Raw genomic sequence first — 18,961 nt, 5'->3', positions numbered from 1 at the left:
CTTGAACATGTATGTTTATCAATAAAAGTCCTAAATTGAAACATTTCGCAATCTTTTATCCTCTTTTCAATCATACGCCACGTACAATTTTTGTCAATCATATACCTTGTTTCGAAACGATCTTTGCTTGATTTGTTAACTTTTAGTTGATAGCCATCTTCCACACATTTCGTATACAAAGCTATCTTCAAGTCTTCCTTTGTATCAAAACAATTATCTTTCTTGATACGAATAATTTTTGTGTAACAATCAACTGCTATTTTTACCAACTCTTCTTCCGGTATCTGAAGTAATTCTGGTATATTCCAGTTATACTCCCGTGGTATTTTCTTCGGGGATTTCTTCTTCTTTTTCTTCTTCAGGGTTATATGAATTACAGAATGGATGTTCAACATATTTTTTCACAGTCGTAACTTCATCCTCATTATCATCAACAACATCTTCCTCGGTAGTGGCTGTTTCATCATCAAAATTTGGGTATTGACCAATCAAAATTATTACACGCAGGGTCTGTTTCTTCTTCCGAAACATCATCAAAATCCGAGTATTGACCAAGATCAAAGTCCGGGTATTGACCAAGATCAAAGTCCGGGTATTGACCAAGATCAAATTTCGAATACTGACTAGTACTCACAATTTTTTCTGTTGGCTCATCATCGTCTAATTGGTCAATACGAAACCGGAATTGTGTGCTGAAAGTTTATTGGGATTTGGATTAGGGAAAGGTTGTGGGTTTTGAGATTGTGTTTGGTATTGGAAATGTGGTGAAACAAAATTTTCTTGGTGATGAAATTGTGGTGGAACCATTAAATTTTGAGCACACTAAACTGGTTGAAAAACTTAGTTGATTACTACCCGCTACTGACCCAACTTCACTACTCCTAGGTTCAACAACATACAATGTAACATCATCTTGCGAAACACTAATGTAAGCAATGAATCGTTCAACATCTTCATTGTTGTTAACAAATAAACTTTACCTTTTCTCTGATAAGATAGCCTAAATCCACTTAAGGGCTCTAAATTCAATTTATTTGCAACACGTAACATTAGAGTTTCATAAGTTAACTTTTTAATGACAGTTTAGTGAAGATTCATGGGTAAAGACATATATGTAAAACACCATGAACATTCTCCCATGACCCTCCAAAACACAAATCTATCCAAACATGATCAACATTAGATGATTTCATTATTGTAAATTAATTTACTAAACAAACGAGCTACGAAACTAAAACATGTTGTCGGATGGGGAAGGATGACGTTGGATATAGGAACGGATGTCGCCGGAGAGAGTGATAGATGGAGATGGAATGAGTTGCGATTTAGGGATTTAGGTTATGAGTTACTACTGCTGTGTAATTATATACCCAAAACATTTGTGTTGCGAAACTAAAACCTGTTGCGAATTTGAAATTCAGCGTTGCGACAGTCAGAATCGCGTTGCGATAGTCAGAATCGCGTTGCGATTTACATATTCGCATTGCGATTTTCTAAAATCACAACGCGAATTTGGAAAATCGCAATGTGATAGTCAAAATCGCGTTGCGAATCTGGAAACTGATTTGCGATACTGGAGATCGCGTTGCGATTTAGAGATCGCATTGCAATTTTGTTGGTCATTTTGGCAAATCGAAAAAAAGTTGATCAAAATCGTATATTATAAGGAATTTTCGGTCACTGAGGTTATTTTCTCTATAAATTATTATCGATATATTTTATCTCTTTAAAATTTTATGTGAACAAATGAATTTATGATATTTATAAAATTTTATTTTATTAGTACAATATTATAGTAAATAATTGACATTCACAAAAATATTATATATAGAAAATATCCCTCCAAAAGATAATGATGAGTTCCGTCATTGAAGGTGAATATTACCGGACATTAAACGAACATTAAATTAATGTGTTTGTAAATGTTAAACGAATATATTCAAAAATGTTAAACAAATATATTTACAAACACTAAACGAACGAACATGAATATTTTCAAAAATAAATCAACGAACACCTTCAAAAGTAAAACGAACATAAACACCAGTGGCAGATGCATGTATTGTTCAGGGTGGACATGTGTCTACCCTAAAATTTGAATTACTTTATGTGAGTTGTTTATTTTACTAAATGTGTCTACCCTGAAATTTTATTTATGCTCACCTCATACGAGATTTTTTTATTATTAATACATATATATACGTCCATCCTGAAAAATATTTTTGGATCTATCAATGATAAATACGATACTAAAAATTTAAATGAATATGAATCAAACATGAATACTTTCAACGAATACATACATCAAACTGGATTCATTTAGCAACTATTTAATTCACAAACGATCAAGGTAAAATTCTAAGGCTTTAGCAACAACCGCACTTCTTATGTCTGCCTAAACCGAACTAAAATCTTTAATAATATATCTTAAATTAAAATAAGTTTGAACAAGCACACGAGCTTAAACCGAACTAAATCTTTAATTACATATCAGAATAATGAATGATAAATCTCTTTCATATATACAGCAATTACCAAAGAATAAATCAATGAAAGATAATCATTTCACACAAAATACAAAACAAAAGCAATTACTTAATTTCAGGTTCTTCAGGAAATTCCTGAGTCGGCGATCTTAATAAACTCGCCGACGTGGGTGATGGCTCAACTCCTTGCGGCAAATCCGAGACGGCGGCCAGAATCCGTCGAATGCTAACGGAACGAGCGCGCCTGAAGCTGAACGATCTCATCTTGTTGGTGGTGCAGAAAATATTAGACGACTTTGAAAGTATGAGATAAACCAGTGCTTGAACAATCACGAATACGAACACCTTAACCAACGAATCTGCCAACATCTCTGCAACTTCCATAATTACTGTTTCTTCAACGATGAATTAACCAGCGGTTTTTCTATGAAAGATGAGTTTCGAAAATATAACAATAGGCTTCGTACAGTGGTAATGAAAGAAGTAATTCCCAGAAAATATGAAGAGAAAATGGTTAGGGTATGATTTATATATAAAGGGAAGATAAAGAAGATTGGATGGTGACCAGTTGGCACACGGCGAACCCACCGATTGACTTGTCGCCCAAGCCTTGAAGTTATATGATGACTGCACGTTATTGGATAAGAGAATGTAAGAAGCGAAAATGGCTGCGGTTCCTTGTAAGAATTAAATTATAACAATTCTTTGTTATCATTTCGCACGTGATTATTTTACCTTTTTATTCTCAAATTATTATCCATTAGCTTTGGATAGTGTCGGGTCAAGTTTAATTATCTTTTCTATAATATTTTTGTTCAATATTGTAATTACACAATTTTAAATATATTTAAAGTGTGAATCAGATGATTTAAGCAATTAAATGAATGATTATTAATTTTAGATTTATTAGGTTTAAACAATATGTTTATAAGGATAATTGAACGATTATTATCAAATAATTAAAAATATGAATATATAACATCTTTTAATTATTCTAAATTAATAAGCCTCTATTTTTCTGTTGGAAAATAGTTAAAAATACACTCTGTTGGAAACTTGGAATCCAAATTAAACAACCCAACTCTTTTTCCCGGTACAATGTATCTTTTTTGTTTTGATTTATAAAAAGTAATGATTTTAATTTTATAATTATTCTTTCTATAATAATATCAATCAATTTTTAATTAAAAATAAATATAATATGTCTTATGATTACATTCAAAATATTACTATAATAGTATTTATGTATTCAAATGTTAATGTCTGAATTTGCTTTATAATGGAATTTATCACTTATTTTCACTATAGTAAAACTGTTCTGTAACGGCGTTTTTAGTGGCGTTTGGAGAGAAAACGCTACAAAAGTTAAACATATAGTAGTATATACAATCGTAACGCCACAAATTGATACTTTAGTGGCGTTTGTTATACAAACGTTGCAATAGAGTTGACATATAACGGCATTTTTATGAAAATGCCGCAATAGGGTGGTTTATAATGGCGTTTTCCAAAAAACGCAGCAATGAAGAATAGTTTAGCGTCGTTTATAGACAAACGCCACAGTAGGGTTAATTAATGGCGGCGTTTATTGTAAAAACGCCGTAATAGAGTATAAATTTTGCGGCTTTTTAGCCCAAACTCCGCAATAGAGTGGTAAATTAGCGGCTTTTATACCACAAACACTGCAATAGAGTATACATATAGCGACATTTATTCCTCAAACGCCGCAATAGTGCTAATCAATAGTGGTGTTTTTTGACAAACGCCACAATAGTGGCTTTTTTTTGTATAAACGTCACAAAAACATGTGATATAGTGGTTTTTTTTAAAAACGCCGCAAAATGTTAAATATATGGTCCTTTTTTCCTTGTACCTAAACCCTAAAATCATTTAAACTCTTCTTCCCTCAAAGCTTCTTCCCTGGTACAACAACATCTCTCAAATGATTCCAAGCGACGTCGCCTTTTGTATGTCCCGAAGACCAAATCGGGCCTCTCACCGACGAGCTATAACACAATTGCACGGTTTGATCCATCTTATCAGTAATGATATTTTTCATTTTTTTTGGTATTCTGAAAATGGGGAAAACCCATAAAGCTAACTTATTTGAGAAAAAAAGAGTAGGTGTTGCCTTGACTAAGAGAAATTATCGTCAGAATATCTACGTGGCGTATTTGCTCTGACGATGGATCAAATTATCGTTGGGAGGATATCGGTCCGGTCTCGCCGTTGAAACTCGATGATGATCCGAAAGGAAATTCTATTGCTCTATACCCTTCCATGGCCGATCTCCTTCTTGAAGGTAATAATCTATGAATCTTTCAGCCGTTATAATTTGTTTTTCTACGTTCAGTCAAATTTCATAGATCGTACGCATGTAGGATCTTCGAAGCTTATTGAGAACGGTGATAGAGGAGTGGATAAATACCCGATGTTTAGAACCGAATTTGGTAACTTTGTGGCATTGAAAGAATCTTCAATTGCAAAAGCAGTATCTATCCTCAATGAAGATGAAGTTGCCTCTATTGTTACTCCAAGTAAACATTTATATCATCTATTTAAATTTATTTTAATTTTTATTCAGTTCCCAAGCCATCTACAATCAAGTTTCATACTGTAGGTGGAAGGTCGTTATCTGTTTCAAGTGAAGCATTGAAGCGCGCAAGGAGTCTTCTTGGTGAACCGGAGGTAGGAGATTTATTTGGTGAAATGGATGAAGAGTTTATCCATATAGAGTTTACAAGGACGAAAAACTTAACGATGCGTCGTCAAACAAGGAAAACAACTTTCCTACATTCTTTCCCCACGAATGACCATAACTAAATTCTACTGAACAGTATGGTGAAGACTGTTTATTCATAATTTTAATGTTTCTAAATTGTAATGTATTATGTTGTTAAACATTTTTATGCATACCTTATGTCTTAATTCAAATGTATGGTTGTTGTTACTTATATAAAGCTACATATATCAGTGAATTTAGTTGATGTAGAGCAGAAATGAAAAATGTAAAATGAACTAATATTATGTAAATAAAAGGTTATTAGTGACATTTGTATACAAAAACGCCACTATAGCTCGCCCGTTGCGGCGTTTGTATCTGAAAACACCGCGAAAGAATAATATTTTAATGGTGTTTTTTAAAAAAACGCTGCAAAAAGGTTGTATATTTTTATTTATAGCGGCGTTTTTAAATCAATCGCCGCAAAATACTCTTAATTGAGTGGTGTTTCTAAAACCCAAATGCCACTGAAAAGTTAACTTTAATTGCGTTTTTGACACAAACGCCGCTAAAGAGTTGTAATTTAGTGATATTTTTTAAATAAATGCCGCAATTGTTTTCTCCTATAGTGGCGTTTTCGTAATAAACGCCGCAATTATTTTCTCCGTTAGTGGCGTTTTTGAAATAAACACAATAATTGTTTTCTCCGTTAGTGGTGTTTTCGTAATAAACACTGCAATTGTTTTATCCGTTAGTGGCGTTTTCGTAATAAATGTCGTAGTAGTTTATCCCATTGTGGCATTTTTAATATAAACGCCGCCATTGTCTTTCTTTTATCAAATATCCCCTATTCGAAATACTGATCCCTTATGTGTTCCCCCCAAATCTTCCTCCACTTAGCTTTGCGAATTTGGGTTTAGGGTTCACCACAAACCACCATCTCGTCGCGGGTCATCAACCACATTATTTCTTTTCTCCAACATTATCTCTGTTACTCCCATTTTCGATTCAATTTTAGGATTAACAATGTTCTGTCAGCATTAAAAACGAAGCCTTCTGCGGGTGAGAGCATGACAAACAGGTCTGTTATACTTGTTTCCCTTCAATGTCCTTCGTTTTTATGAAAGTTTTGTCCATTCATTATGCTGATTTTTAAATAACTTCTATGTCCTTCGTTTTTATTGAAGTTTTTATTGAAGCAATGATGAAGCAATGATAGGCAAGTACTGATTTTCGTTTGGGCTGTTTTCCTTCTCTTGATCGATATTCTTTCAAAGGTCAAAGATTGTTATCTTAAACCTCAAATCATTCCACGACTCAGGTACTCTGATCTCACTCCGATTGATCTTATAGTCATAGCATAATATTTTATTGATCATCTAATCACCCAAAAGATAGTGCCTTTCAGTTGAATTTGTTTGTTAAATCTGTTCCATATCTTTATCTCTATAAAAAGGTTTTCGAGGTTTATTTTTTTGTTAACCTTGTGTTCTTGCGTTTCTAATCAATGTCTTATTTGATTTTAGATGTAAAAAACTATGTCTATGCGTTTAAACTTTAAGAGAATCGTTTTTTCAGTGATGGGTTTGTTTGCTTACTTGCTTTAGTTTTGTAGTTCTGAACTGTTGGAAAATTATTAGTATAATATTGAGTAGTTCAGTAGTGAGCACTCATATAAGTTTCTAAGCCTTCATGTTTTTCTTTATGCCGCTTCCATGTTGTTTAAAGAATTTTGTGTCTTTCAGGATAACACTTTTACCAGCAAAAAAGTGGCTTGTCATATTCAGTTAATAAACAATTGGTTTTCTCAAATTTTGTGCAGTTCATATTTTTACCAGCAAAGAAGATGTTGTTTCCTTTTCGTAGTAAGTTATTTAAGTAACATTGGGTTCTATTTAATCAGCTTATCAGTTGCAACTGCACAATAAGAAATGTACTCAATTCGTATGTCGTATTCATTTGCATTAGCAACCAAACTTAATAGGTTTGCATCTGCAACAAGGGGAAGGAACTTGCAAATTGTGTAGCCATTGATGTTAATGACTGGTTTTTCCGTTGTATTAGCTTATTTGAATTTGTGTCTTTGAACAATCTTCTTGTGGTGTTTTATGATCCATTCAAAATTTATGCCAATCAGAGGATTGTAGTTGATACATATTTGATTAGGACTATGGAAAAACAAGTTTATATATGCTCCAATTTTCTGACCATCAGCTTTTAGGCATGTAGGGGAAGGCTACACTCTGCTAAGTTTAACAAGGATAAATTTAATCTTGAGTTTTCAATTATCTGAACTTTTATTCAATATTTTCTCTTGTATTTCATTTATGGTTTTCAATTATCTGTTAAGTTTAACAAGGATAAATCAGTACCTGAGATCATTATGCCTGAGTCATGGAGATCATTTGCCTTCTTAGTAAGAGAGGAATATCCTTTCTTGATTATCATCCAAGCTTCCATATCAAATACTTTGATGAATATCATCATACACATCTTCCAATGACGATAATTTGTTCCATTGAAGTGTGGAGGCACGTCAATAGGTCTGGATTCTTCCATGGAGAATGAACAGGAAGTAGACGCCATCTTTATCGATTTAACTCTTCCCGGATCGACTCAAGAGGTGATTAAACCTTCAAATGAGTGAGGCTCTGATACCAATTGTTGAGTTAATTGATTGATGGAAATGGCCAAGAGGGGGTGAATTGCCAATTAAAATTTTGGTGGAAGCTTTTCCAGAAAATTGAAAATATTTGCACAACGATTTAGAGTGGTTCGACTTTCTCAACTAAAGTCTACGTCCACTACCTTAGCTATCCACACTAAGGATTTTCCAACAAATTCACTAATTTTTTCTTTCTTTTGAGGACAAAGAGTAACCTTACAACTCCCTCAAGAATTATACCCCAAATTCTTGAGCACACTCTTTTTCAAAGAGAAATACACAAATTTGCAAACTTACAAGGAAAACCTCACAAGGTAAGATGTTTGCACAATTCTAGAACAAGAAAAGAACACTCAAAAATAATTAAAAATGAGCACAAATGATGTTCTTGAAAGCAAAATGAATATTGAAAGGAAAATTGGCTTGATTTGCACAAACTTGGTGTTTGATGCTTTCTCTCTTGTTTCTCTATTATTTCTTATTGATCAAAGGCTTCAGAACTTGTTTAAATACCCACTCAATTGATTCTGAACTTTGGGGATGATTAGTGGAGTCAATGGAGCCGTTTAAGTGTGAAAACCATTAATACAACAGCTTAGAGCGTGGGGGGAATCGGTACCCCTCATGGGGAATCGGTTCCCTAAGTGTAAAATTCAAATATTTCGACTGTTAAACAGTGAGGAATCGGTACCCCCTCATGGGGAATCGGTTCCCTCCGAGCATTCTGTTTTTCTCTGAGCCAAACCATTCAGGGGAGAATCGGTTCCCTCTGGACATTCTGGAATTTTTGGCTTTGAAACGGTTCGAAATACTTTGTAAAATTATTTTGAAATAATTTTAAGATTAAAACTTAATTTTACACTTGAATAAGGATTAAAAATGACTTTTGAAATATTTTGAGTAATATTTTGGTATTCGAATAATTATATCGAATATACTTAGAAAATCTTTTTGGAAAATCTTTTTGGAAAATCTTAAAATTCATTTATCTTAATTTGTTATATCGAAATATCAAAATGTTTTCAACAAATGGGTATGTAGATTCTGACTATGCAGGGGATTTGGATAAAAGCAAATCTACTACATGATATGTGTTCAAAGTTGCTAGTGGAGCTGTAAGCTGGGTTTCAAAATTGCAGTCAATTGTGGCTACATCCACAACAGAAGCAGAATATGTAGCAGCTACACGAGCCAGTAAAGAAACAATTTGGTTGAAGATGCTATTGGAGGAGCTTGGGCACAATCAATAGTATGTCTCTCTGTTTTGTGACAGTCAAAGCGCCTTGCATCTAACAAGAAATCCAGCATTTCATTCAAGGACAAAGCACATACGAGTTCAGTACCATTTCATTCGTGAAAAGGTGGAAGAATGGACGGTAGATATGCAGAAGATCCATACCAAAAACAATATAGCAGATTTCATGACGAAGGCGATCAATGCTGATAAATTTATCTGGTGTCGATCCTCTTGTGGCCTGTCAGAAACATAAGCAACATGAAGGTACAAGGTAGAAAGAATGGTATAAAGATATGATTGTTCCAATCAAATCTTCAAGTGAGAGATTGTTGAAAGTCAAAGGTGGTGGCTTTAGCATTAATGCATCGAAAGCATGAAAAACAAATATAGTTGTTTTTGTTGAATTTATCTAATGAGATAATTATACATTTAGTCACTTTACTTTAGGATATTTTCAAGATTAGTCCTTAATCTTCAACTATAAATACCCTAGCTCATTTAGCTTCAAAATCATCCCAAAGCATTCTAGCTTTCTTCCAATACTAGAGAGAATTTAAAGAGTTTCTTGAGAGTTGTTTTCTCCTTTTTATTAAGAGAGAATTATCATTGTTTTCTCCTTGGTAGATAGAGAGTTGTGATTCCTATTTTCTCATAGTGAAATTCTTCTACCGTTGCAAGTGGTTTTTACCCTATATTATTTAGGGGTTTTCCACGTAAATTTTGTGTCTCTTTTATCTTCATTTTTATTTTATCAAATTATTAGTTACGATTTTACTCTATTTGATAGCCGTCTTTCGCAACATGTTGATGATAGGGATGTGATGGATCGGTGCTACTGGACGACACATCTTCCTTCACAAGAGAGAAAAATGCCGTCCCGAATCGGAACTCGGCTCGAGGATTTGATGTGGTAGACTACATCAAGTCGGCGGTTGAGAAAGTTTGTCTCGGTGTAGTTTCATGTGCTGATATGTTGGCTATTACTGCTAGAGACTGTTAAAATCGTATAACTCCTAACGTTTCTTCTTAGTTCAAGGTTTCTTCTTAATCATGTAATTGAACAAAACACCCATTTTGTTTTGTTGTCAGCTCGGAGGCCCAACTGGGACGTGAAACTCGGAAGGAGAGATGCAAGGACTACAAGCCGGGCTGCTGCTAATAACGACATTCCTCCTCCAACTCCGAACTTGAATCGACTCATTTCTCGGTTCAATGCTCTCGGACTTTCCACCAGGGACTTAGTTGCTTTATCCGGTTTGTCCTCTCTACTCGACTCGTCTTGAATTTTATCGAAATCTGTTTGTATTCGTACTTTATGGTAAATGTTATTGCAATTTAGGGGGGCACACAATTGGACAAGCAAGGTGCACATCATTCAGGGCACGCATATACAACGAGAGCAACATTGAGCGCTCCTTTGCTCAAACAAGGCAGAGAACCTGTCCGAGAGCAACCGGCTCAGGCGACAACAACCTGGCACCACTTGATATCCAGACTCCCACATATTTCGACAACAACTACTTCAAGAACCTAGTCAACCGGAGAGGTCTACTACACTCCGATCAACAGCTGTTCAACGGCAGTGGGTCCACGGATTCCATTGTCCGGGGTTACAGCAAAACCCCGGGCTCATTCAGCTCTGATTTTGTTGCTGCCATGATCAGGATGGGAGACATTAGTCCCCTCCCTGGATCAAGAGGAGAAATCAGGAAGAACTGCAGAAGGGTTAATTAATTGATGCACTGCTGCTTAATTTGGTTTTTTAATAACAAAGAAACAAATAGTGTGGCATCACTTAAGATTATGCATTTGAGATTGTGTGTTTGTGTTTTGAATATTTTCCAAATTGTTGAATGGCTTAGGCCCCGTTGATGAGAGTTTTGCAATAATAATAAAAAAAAGTGACTAAGAATTGGAATAATTTATTTTAAAATTTTCAAATTACTCTTATGTCCCCATATAATTATAAATAATATTGCTAATTGCTATTATCCGACATTTTTTTTTACCGCGGGAAAGGATGTAAATATATTTTTGGTTTGGTTTTCTTTTACCACCCGGTCAGCTTTATTTCTCTTCCCGCGCAAAACTGGTGTTGAGTGCATTATAGCATCGCGCTGCGACTAATATAAAATTCGTGGTACACATATTTTCTTTTGCTGTTGTGCTCAAATAATCCCTATTTTGTACGTATTTTTATTTCTTGTCACCAACTCACTTGAATTTATTCAAATGCTAACTTCTGGAAAGAAAACAAATTTACTAATTAAAAAGTTGATACCATTGGAATTAAATTTTAGAGGGGGTTAACTGGTAAACACGAAAGAAAATCTACATTGTAATTGCACTGTTATCCCAAGGACCGGAACAGAATATTTGTAACATGTAGCAAATTGGGCGTATGTTAGCGAAGACCCACGAACCCAATGGCATTCTACTACCAGATTGAAGTGGCCACAATTTGCTTATTATTTTTATTTAGTAATTTACTTAAGTAAAATTTGGAGAAAGTTGCACAGTTTCGAAGTGGAGCTTCAATGGTGAATCACCCAAGAACCCGCGAAAAGAGTCCATGCTACCTTCCCCCGCCGTTCACCGGATGGTAGTGCCTTTCAGAAGTGGTAATATATATATATATATATATATACCTAAAAACTAGCACTTTGCCGTTCTTTTAGATGAATGATCATTTTTTTCATGCTTCAATTTTTTTTGGTGATTTTGAGGTTTGGGTTTTTGAAATTATCACGTTATTTTCAATGTGGAAGTGGTTTGTGGTGAAATGGTGGCGATTGCTTTGACTGATATGCGCGAATATGGGCCTAAGAAGAAAGAGTCGAAGAGGTTTAAGGGCACTGCTGGGACTCAAAATGCGATCAAACCAATAATTTCTCTAACACCCAGATCGGCTTTTAATATTTTTCTTGTAAATTTCTCACTTCTGATGCCTCACTTTCCCTTTTATTCTTCGTTATTGTCTATTTATTCACATTTTTTTGAAGTTGTTTTTGTTTAGGTATATTTGTAAAATCTTAATGACGCTAGAGGAGATTCTTCTAGCCTTAAACCTCGAATCTTATAGAGTACTAGGCCATGCATTTATATTTTTTAGTTTTGGTATATATTATTGGGTTATGCTTATAGATGCATAGATAATTTCTTATAGTCAATTGCTTCACATATTTTTGAAGTTGTTTTAGTTTTGAAGTTTCATTGATATTGACCGGAAGGGGTTCAAAACTTGGAAAAACATGTGCGAGGAGGTAATGGTGATCAATTTTTTTTACTTGTTGGAAGTTTTCCGTTGTGTATTCCGTATTGAATAACGTCAGCGTATCTTTCTTTGTAGGAGAGGAAACCATACCTTACTGAAGCTGAAAAGGTGAACTCGGCCTATACGCTTTTGGCTTCGACGATTGTTGATTCGAGACCATCAAAGAGCACGAAGGGACTGCACAACGGCATTCAAAGTTGAAAACGTTGGAAGAATCGTATCGTTGGAGACGAATATTCCCACCGCAACCAACGGTGCCCACCACCGCCATTTTTGGTTTATCGAAGACAAGAAGAAAACGGTCGTTTAAAGAGAAGAAGAATTGGATTGAAGGGAGGGTCAAGATTGGTGGAATGGTGTTTGATATACATATATTTGTTGTTGACAGCCTTTTCGTTCTTTAAGAGGAGTGTAGGACAATCAGGACCGTCTCCGACGGAGAATGCGACTGCTCGTGAAACGCCTGCATTGCATGCAGACTGTGCGCTCCCTGCTCTAGCAGTCAACGTCCGCCACGTGTGATTCCCATGTCAGCAAAATGTTTATATGCATTACAAAAAACAGAAAATGTATTTTCGATTTATTAATGCACAATAAAAAAAATTCAAATATTAATTGAATTTTGTTGGATTAATTGTATCATTAAAAAATATATTCTATATATACCGCTACTGAAATTAAAAAATTACCAGTGAGGAAGATATTGTTTTTTTAAATAAAAATATAAAGATATACGATATTATTTTGTTTAAGGTGGTTGCTTATTGGGTATGTAAATTTCTGAACTCGAGCGTAGTGTAGTTTGGGCCAAGCATTACAATGGGACTCACACATCTCCAATACCCAAAGAACATTAATAAGACGATGACAATTAAACATCACATCTAATAATCACATGAGTTAATTCCTCTAAGTACGAAGAGTATCCTTGGATGAGATACCTTTACCACCCCTTTCCTCTCATATCTTCCTGTAATTTCGTTTATTTTCTCTTCAATCTTATGCTTAAGAGATTCTTTCAATTTTTTATATACTCTTTTACGGTATTTTCTATAATATTATTCTATATAGTAAATATATCTTTTAAAGAGGTGAATCTATTGTAAAGTTATCTAACATTGATTTTACATAAGAGACTCCATTAAATCTGCAAATGATATTTCGACGATCACTTCTCCAAATAAAATTCATGTGTAAATCTAACTAAATGCTCAAACACTAAATGAAGTGACCTTAGGGTTAATGATGGTTTCAGTCTATTTAAAATAAAGTATCAATAAATTCTTATGCTAATTGTCATATTATCTTAAGTAATCATCATTAGAATACATAGAACAAAAAACATAAGCTATAACAAAGAAAAGACATGCAAGAATAAGCATTAATCTTTCTTCTTTCATATTCCCTTAGGTTATAGGTTCTAGACCCACTAGGAACACTCCTCGTTCTTCCCTTAGAGTCCGTCTTTTCCTCTGATCTAACTAAGATTAAGATTAGACTAATAATTTATCAAATCTAAAACAAATCAAGAGTAAAGATGGATCTTGACCAAATAATTGAGGCAAAGGACACTGCAATTGTTTTTGTGAGATAAGTACATAGATTGCATTAATCATAAAATGCATCATTTAAAACAACATTTGAAATATATTCATAGGTTCTAGACCCACTAGGACACTCCTCGTTCTTCCCTAGAGTCCGTCTTTTCCTCTGATCTAACTAAGATTAAGATTAGACTAATAATTTATCAATCTAAAACAATCAAGAGTAAAGATGGATCTTGACCAAATAATTGAGGCAAAGGACACTGCAATTGTTTTTGTGAGATAAGTACATAGATTGCATTAATCATAAAATGCATCATTTAAAACAACATTTGAAATATATTCAGGACAATCATAAATAAAATACAACGGTAAACGATTAGTAACAATCTAAAGCAAAAATAAATTTAAATAATCTGTAAAGTAGACAAATGAAAAATCAATCTTCTTTAGTCAAGTCTTATCCTAGGGTTATCACCACGAGAACTTAGGTTACATCATGTATTTATGTTGTTACTTTGCTTTAAACAACACTAATTTCTTAAGATTTTCAATCTGTTAATAACCTTAGAAAATAGATTTGAACTGTTATCGTGCAATTTTGTTAGATAAGCCATCTTCTTCATCTTTGGAAACATACAAAACAAAATCTTAGAACGACAAACTTAATTATCCATTATCTAAAATCGAATAAGAAATCAAAAAAGAAAAATCGTTAAATTCAAGATAAATTAGTAATAGTAATGCAAAAAATAGAAGAAATCAAATGGAGATTTGACAGCAGAAAAGAGATCTCCAGTGTTTGAATAGTTTCAGGAAATCAAAAGATTTGGTGGGCACATGCAGGATGGATCTTCAGCTTACAAGACTGACAAGTACAGGAACCTTAAAAATAGGTATCAAAATCACCAGTTTCCAAACCTTTTTGATCCAATGATGTTGCAACTTGTTACTCAATCAACATCAGGTGATCAAATCTCAGATACCCATTTTTTTTATTCTGTACCTGCTTTCAGTATCAGGTTACAACTGAGAACCCCCCAATTCCATAAGAAAACGACGCGGTAATACGGAGCTTGCATGTGCTCCCCCTAACATGGTAGGGACCCTTAACCACTCCTCAAATCTTTCTATTTTAATACTTGACCCTTTTTCTGCCTGTTTAATGCATTAATATAACACATTTTAATCATTGTGGAGAACTGCTGGCCCTCGTAATCACTCACCTAATCTAATGATTTCAGTGATTGATTAATAATTAATTAGGAAAAAAAACCATGCTTCTTCTCTTGCTAATGTGGTTTCTTGATTTGTGGTTAGTCTACTTGTGCACCTAATTGATATTGTATACAGGTAATCAATCAGAGTGACTGGAAGTCACATTAATGAAACATTTAGTTATTGTTATATTTATTAATTACCGACAAATTATTCCTTAAGTCACCATCCGTAACTATGGGCTGATGCTCCTTTTTTATATATTTTCAGAAGAAGAAAAAAACTGGTTGGTATACGAAGGAGAATTTATTTATTTATTTTTGTATTCATAATATTTCATGCAAAATATAACATTTTTATTTTAATGTAAGTAGGAATAGGTAGGTGTTGGTGAAATAGAGGGGATTATTTTAATTGGGGATTCGTTTTTTTAGTTTAAATGAAAAATTATAGATAATGATAGGTCAGCGATTGATTAATTGTGTAAAAATAATGATTTCGTTTTTATAATTCATTGATATCTTATATATGGATTGGTTATTCTTTAAATAATTTAATGTGATTAATAAATAGTATATATGTTTAAAAAAAATTACCCTATATTAACACATACATATTTTGTAGATACAACTACTCAAATATGAATCCTTTAGAAATAATAACATTTTCTTTTACCATTAAAATCACACAACAAATTCATATCGATGACTATTATAAAAATTTATCATCGAGAATAACCTCTATTTTGATTTTCTTCATGACAATATTAAGATTTATATTTAACATATTATTCAATATCGTATATATTTTTTCTAAGTTTAAGAGAACTTGAAAGAATATAAGTTTGACCTAACAAGTTGCACATCTCACTAGAAAATAATAATTGATTACAATAAATCTCAATAATAAAAAGAAGTAAAATCATATTGTAATATTATAGTGCACGACCACCGCTGTTTAAGGATACAAGTAGCAACAGAGAGGGGGAAGAGTTGCATGTGCGAATTGCGGAAGCGGTTGGTGATCTCACCGAAAACAATTGCATGTGCAGACTTTGATCCTTTTAAAAACAAATAAGCTTTCATGGCCCTTGCGTTGCGTCTCAAGGTTTTCGTTCCACTCCAAGTCAACATCGCACCGCTCCCTAAAACATCTCCCCTTTATTTCCTATATAAACCCCCTTTCTCCCATCCCTATGTCACAAGCCATCTAGCATTAAACGCACCACCCGCTTTGTGTTACCCTTTCTTCAAAATGGCAAAGCCATCCTTTTCTGCAACTTCCCTTATGCTCTTTGCCTTCAGTTTCTTCCTGCGTTGCGCCTTTGGCGACTATGGAGGAGGATGGCAAGGCGGTCATGCGACATTCTACGGTGGTGGTGACGCTTCTGGCACGATGGGTAAGTTCAAATGGTCTCCATATAGCATTCAAGTTTTATTAGAGCTGACAGTTTGTCATCCTCAGGAGGTGCTTGTGGATATGGCAACTTATATGGCCAAGGCTATGGGACTAACACTGCAGCACTTAGCACTGCATTGTTCAACAGTGGCTTGAGCTGCGGTTCCTGCTACGAAATGAGGTGTGCCGGAGACCCCAAATGGTGCCTCCCCGGAACCATTACCGTGACGGCGACCAACTTCTGCCCCCCGAACTTTGCTTTGTCCAATAACAATGGTGGGTGGTGCAATCCTCCTCTCCAACACTTCGACATGGCCGAGCCGGCCTTCTTGAAAATAGCTAAATATCGTGCTGGTATTGTCCCAATTTCGTCCAGAAGGTAAAGTTTAATGAAACAAGCTATGTTGTGCTGTAAAATATTGATTGAGCTCATCTCATAGTATATTTACTGTGATTTTTAAAAAAAAAACAGAGTCCCCTGTATGAAGAAAGGAGGAATCAGGTTCACAATCAATGGCCACTCTTACTTCAACTTAGTCCTAATCACAAACGTGGGTGGTGCCGGAGATGTCCATTCTGTGTCGATCAAAGGCTCTAGAACTGGATGGCAAGCAATGTCAAGGAACTGGGGCCAGAACTGGCAGAGCAACACCTATCTCAACGGCCAAAGCTTGTCATTCCAAGTCACCACAAGCGATGGCAAGACTTTAACAAGCAACAATGTGGTGCCGGGGACTTGGCAGTTTGGACAAACATTCGAGGGTAGTCAGTTTTAAGAGTTTCAGCCTGTAGTAGCCATTGTTACGAGTTTAAGAGAGAGGTTCGGTCCCAAGTGGCTGACTATTGCTGTGGTGGTTTATTTGGCACCCGCTAGGCCTACATGTATTTTTAAAATCATTGAAGGGTCGTGTGAGCTATAGTTTCAAGTAAACGGAGGATATTACATTGTTTTGGCAATAGAACTTGTATGTCAACCAATAGTAATAACAAATAACAATTGCAGACTTACTTACCTCAAAGAAACACGACTCTTTTAAACTCTTTTTTCCAGAGAGAACGGATTTAGATGGTGTGAGTAAATTGCACTGGCAATGACAACTTTTGACATTTGACTTCACAGAAAACCATCCCTCCTATCTTGTTCCTCAGCTTCCTCGTTAGCAACTATGCCTGAATATTCAAAATAAGATTATTACAACAATCGGTTAGATTGAGATGATAAATTTCTATCCATACATTCCATTAGTATATTTTTATCAATCATTTCGAAAATGAGGTTTGTCACCAAAATCAATGAAAGCACTTCTGGATTACATCACTAACATGTTAGCTCAGTGGAATCATCCCAAATGCAAAGAAAACAAACTGATTTACAATTCCTCGTTCAAAATATCGAACTCAAACGAGGTAAGGGAAACTGACCGAAGTGGGGATTCCGGTACATGCAAAGAAACCGAGCAAGGGTGCATAGAAAATGCCGTCTTTGTTCAAAACTCCAAAAACAGGCCTTTGGTTGATATACTCGAAAACCGAACCAATCTGCACGGTAAGGAGATAAGCAAAATTTATCCATCTTAATTTTGATTTTTTTAGGGTCTCAAACCATTACAGAGTAAGGAGTGATGGATCGAGAGGTTTGCGGTTGAAATTTTCAAACTCACGAATAATTTAGATATTTTTTTTATATTTTATATTGATACTTTATTTTCATTGTTACCAAATACTGCAGTAATGGCGGTTATCACCGAGGCAAGTAAACAAAGAAGGGGGCCTCAAAACTTTGCTGTGCTGGGGAACCCTTCTCTCCATCATCTTCAGCCCAAGGACGAGGCTCGTCTGAATCGGGTCTCGCCCAAGGAGGGAGAATTTCTTCAGACTTGCTGGACCCAGCAGAACCTTTGCATTCAACACAAGAAACCTCCGAGATAACCTTCTGTTTTGATAAAAATGAAAACACCCATTGGCATGTTGATTCAGAATGCCGACTCCAAGGAATTTTTAATTAAAAAACTTAAAATTTATTTATTAGAAAAATAATCTCAAATAGCATTAATTGAAGAAATACTCTCAAACTGTCCATCTGGCTTATAACTTTTTTTTTTTGTTGATAGCAAAATTTTATATAATCCATAATTAGCCAAATATTAATAAACAAAAATAGATAGTAGGCAGTTCGATTCTCTCTAAGAGGTAGCACAGGAATCTGGTTCCCAGCATTTCATCCGCATTTAACCGCCGCTACTTGTTCCAAAACTAGAGTTGCCAGTATCTCCTCTTACCCAAAGCCCATTTTTCACAAATTCTTCGGTAGAAACCCTAGTACTTCCCAAAACATATTGAAACCCTCTTTACTTTCATCACCAGTTCGTGGGATCGTTGGGTTTTCAGCAATGGCATCTGCAACGGCAGGAGAAGAT

General features: G+C 34.8%; 3 protein-coding genes and 1 pseudogene across 3 annotated transcripts; 2 read left to right on the top strand and 2 right to left on the bottom strand.

The window, feature by feature from the left end:
- Positions 1–2,576: 2,576 nt before the first annotated feature.
- On the bottom strand, positions 2,577–2,942 carry LOC120128787. Its single transcript, XM_039146419.1, has 2 exons — positions 2,916–2,942; positions 2,577–2,875 (listed from the first exon to the last, which is right to left on the bottom strand). Exon 2 carries the CDS (start codon positions 2,868–2,870, stop codon positions 2,592–2,594), a length of 279 nt encoding a protein of 92 aa, XP_039002350.1. The 5' UTR covers positions 2,871–2,875; positions 2,916–2,942; the 3' UTR covers positions 2,577–2,591.
- A 167-nt stretch (positions 2,943–3,109) lies between these two features.
- Positions 3,110–11,029, top strand: LOC120128675 (peroxidase 52-like). The gene is made up of 4 exons (XM_039146310.1): positions 3,110–3,166; positions 9,925–10,105; positions 10,200–10,364; positions 10,450–11,029. Exons 1-4 carry the CDS (start codon positions 3,110–3,112, stop codon positions 10,842–10,844), a joined length of 798 nt encoding a protein of 265 aa, XP_039002241.1. The 3' UTR covers positions 10,845–11,029.
- Positions 11,030–16,223: 5,194 nt separating this feature from the next.
- LOC120128773 (expansin-A8-like) lies at positions 16,224–17,522 on the top strand. The gene is made up of 3 exons (XM_039146407.1): positions 16,224–16,545; positions 16,611–16,923; positions 17,017–17,522. Exons 1-3 carry the CDS (start codon positions 16,230–16,232, stop codon positions 17,318–17,320), a joined length of 933 nt encoding a protein of 310 aa, XP_039002338.1. The 5' UTR covers positions 16,224–16,229; the 3' UTR covers positions 17,321–17,522.
- Positions 17,523–17,658: 136 nt separating this feature from the next.
- Positions 17,659–18,834, bottom strand: LOC120128674 (annotated as a pseudogene).
- Between the last annotated feature and the right edge of the window lie 127 nt (positions 18,835–18,961).

The sequence above is a fragment of the Hibiscus syriacus genome, unplaced genomic scaffold (genome assembly GCF_006381635.1).
Source record: "Hibiscus syriacus cultivar Baekdansim isolate YM2019G1 unplaced genomic scaffold, ASM638163v2 tig00110482_pilon, whole genome shotgun sequence".
NCBI classification, from domain to species: Eukaryota; Viridiplantae; Streptophyta; class Magnoliopsida; order Malvales; family Malvaceae; genus Hibiscus; species Hibiscus syriacus.
Note: the sequence above shows the minus strand (reverse complement) of the source record. Positions and strands in the feature narration are given on the sequence as shown.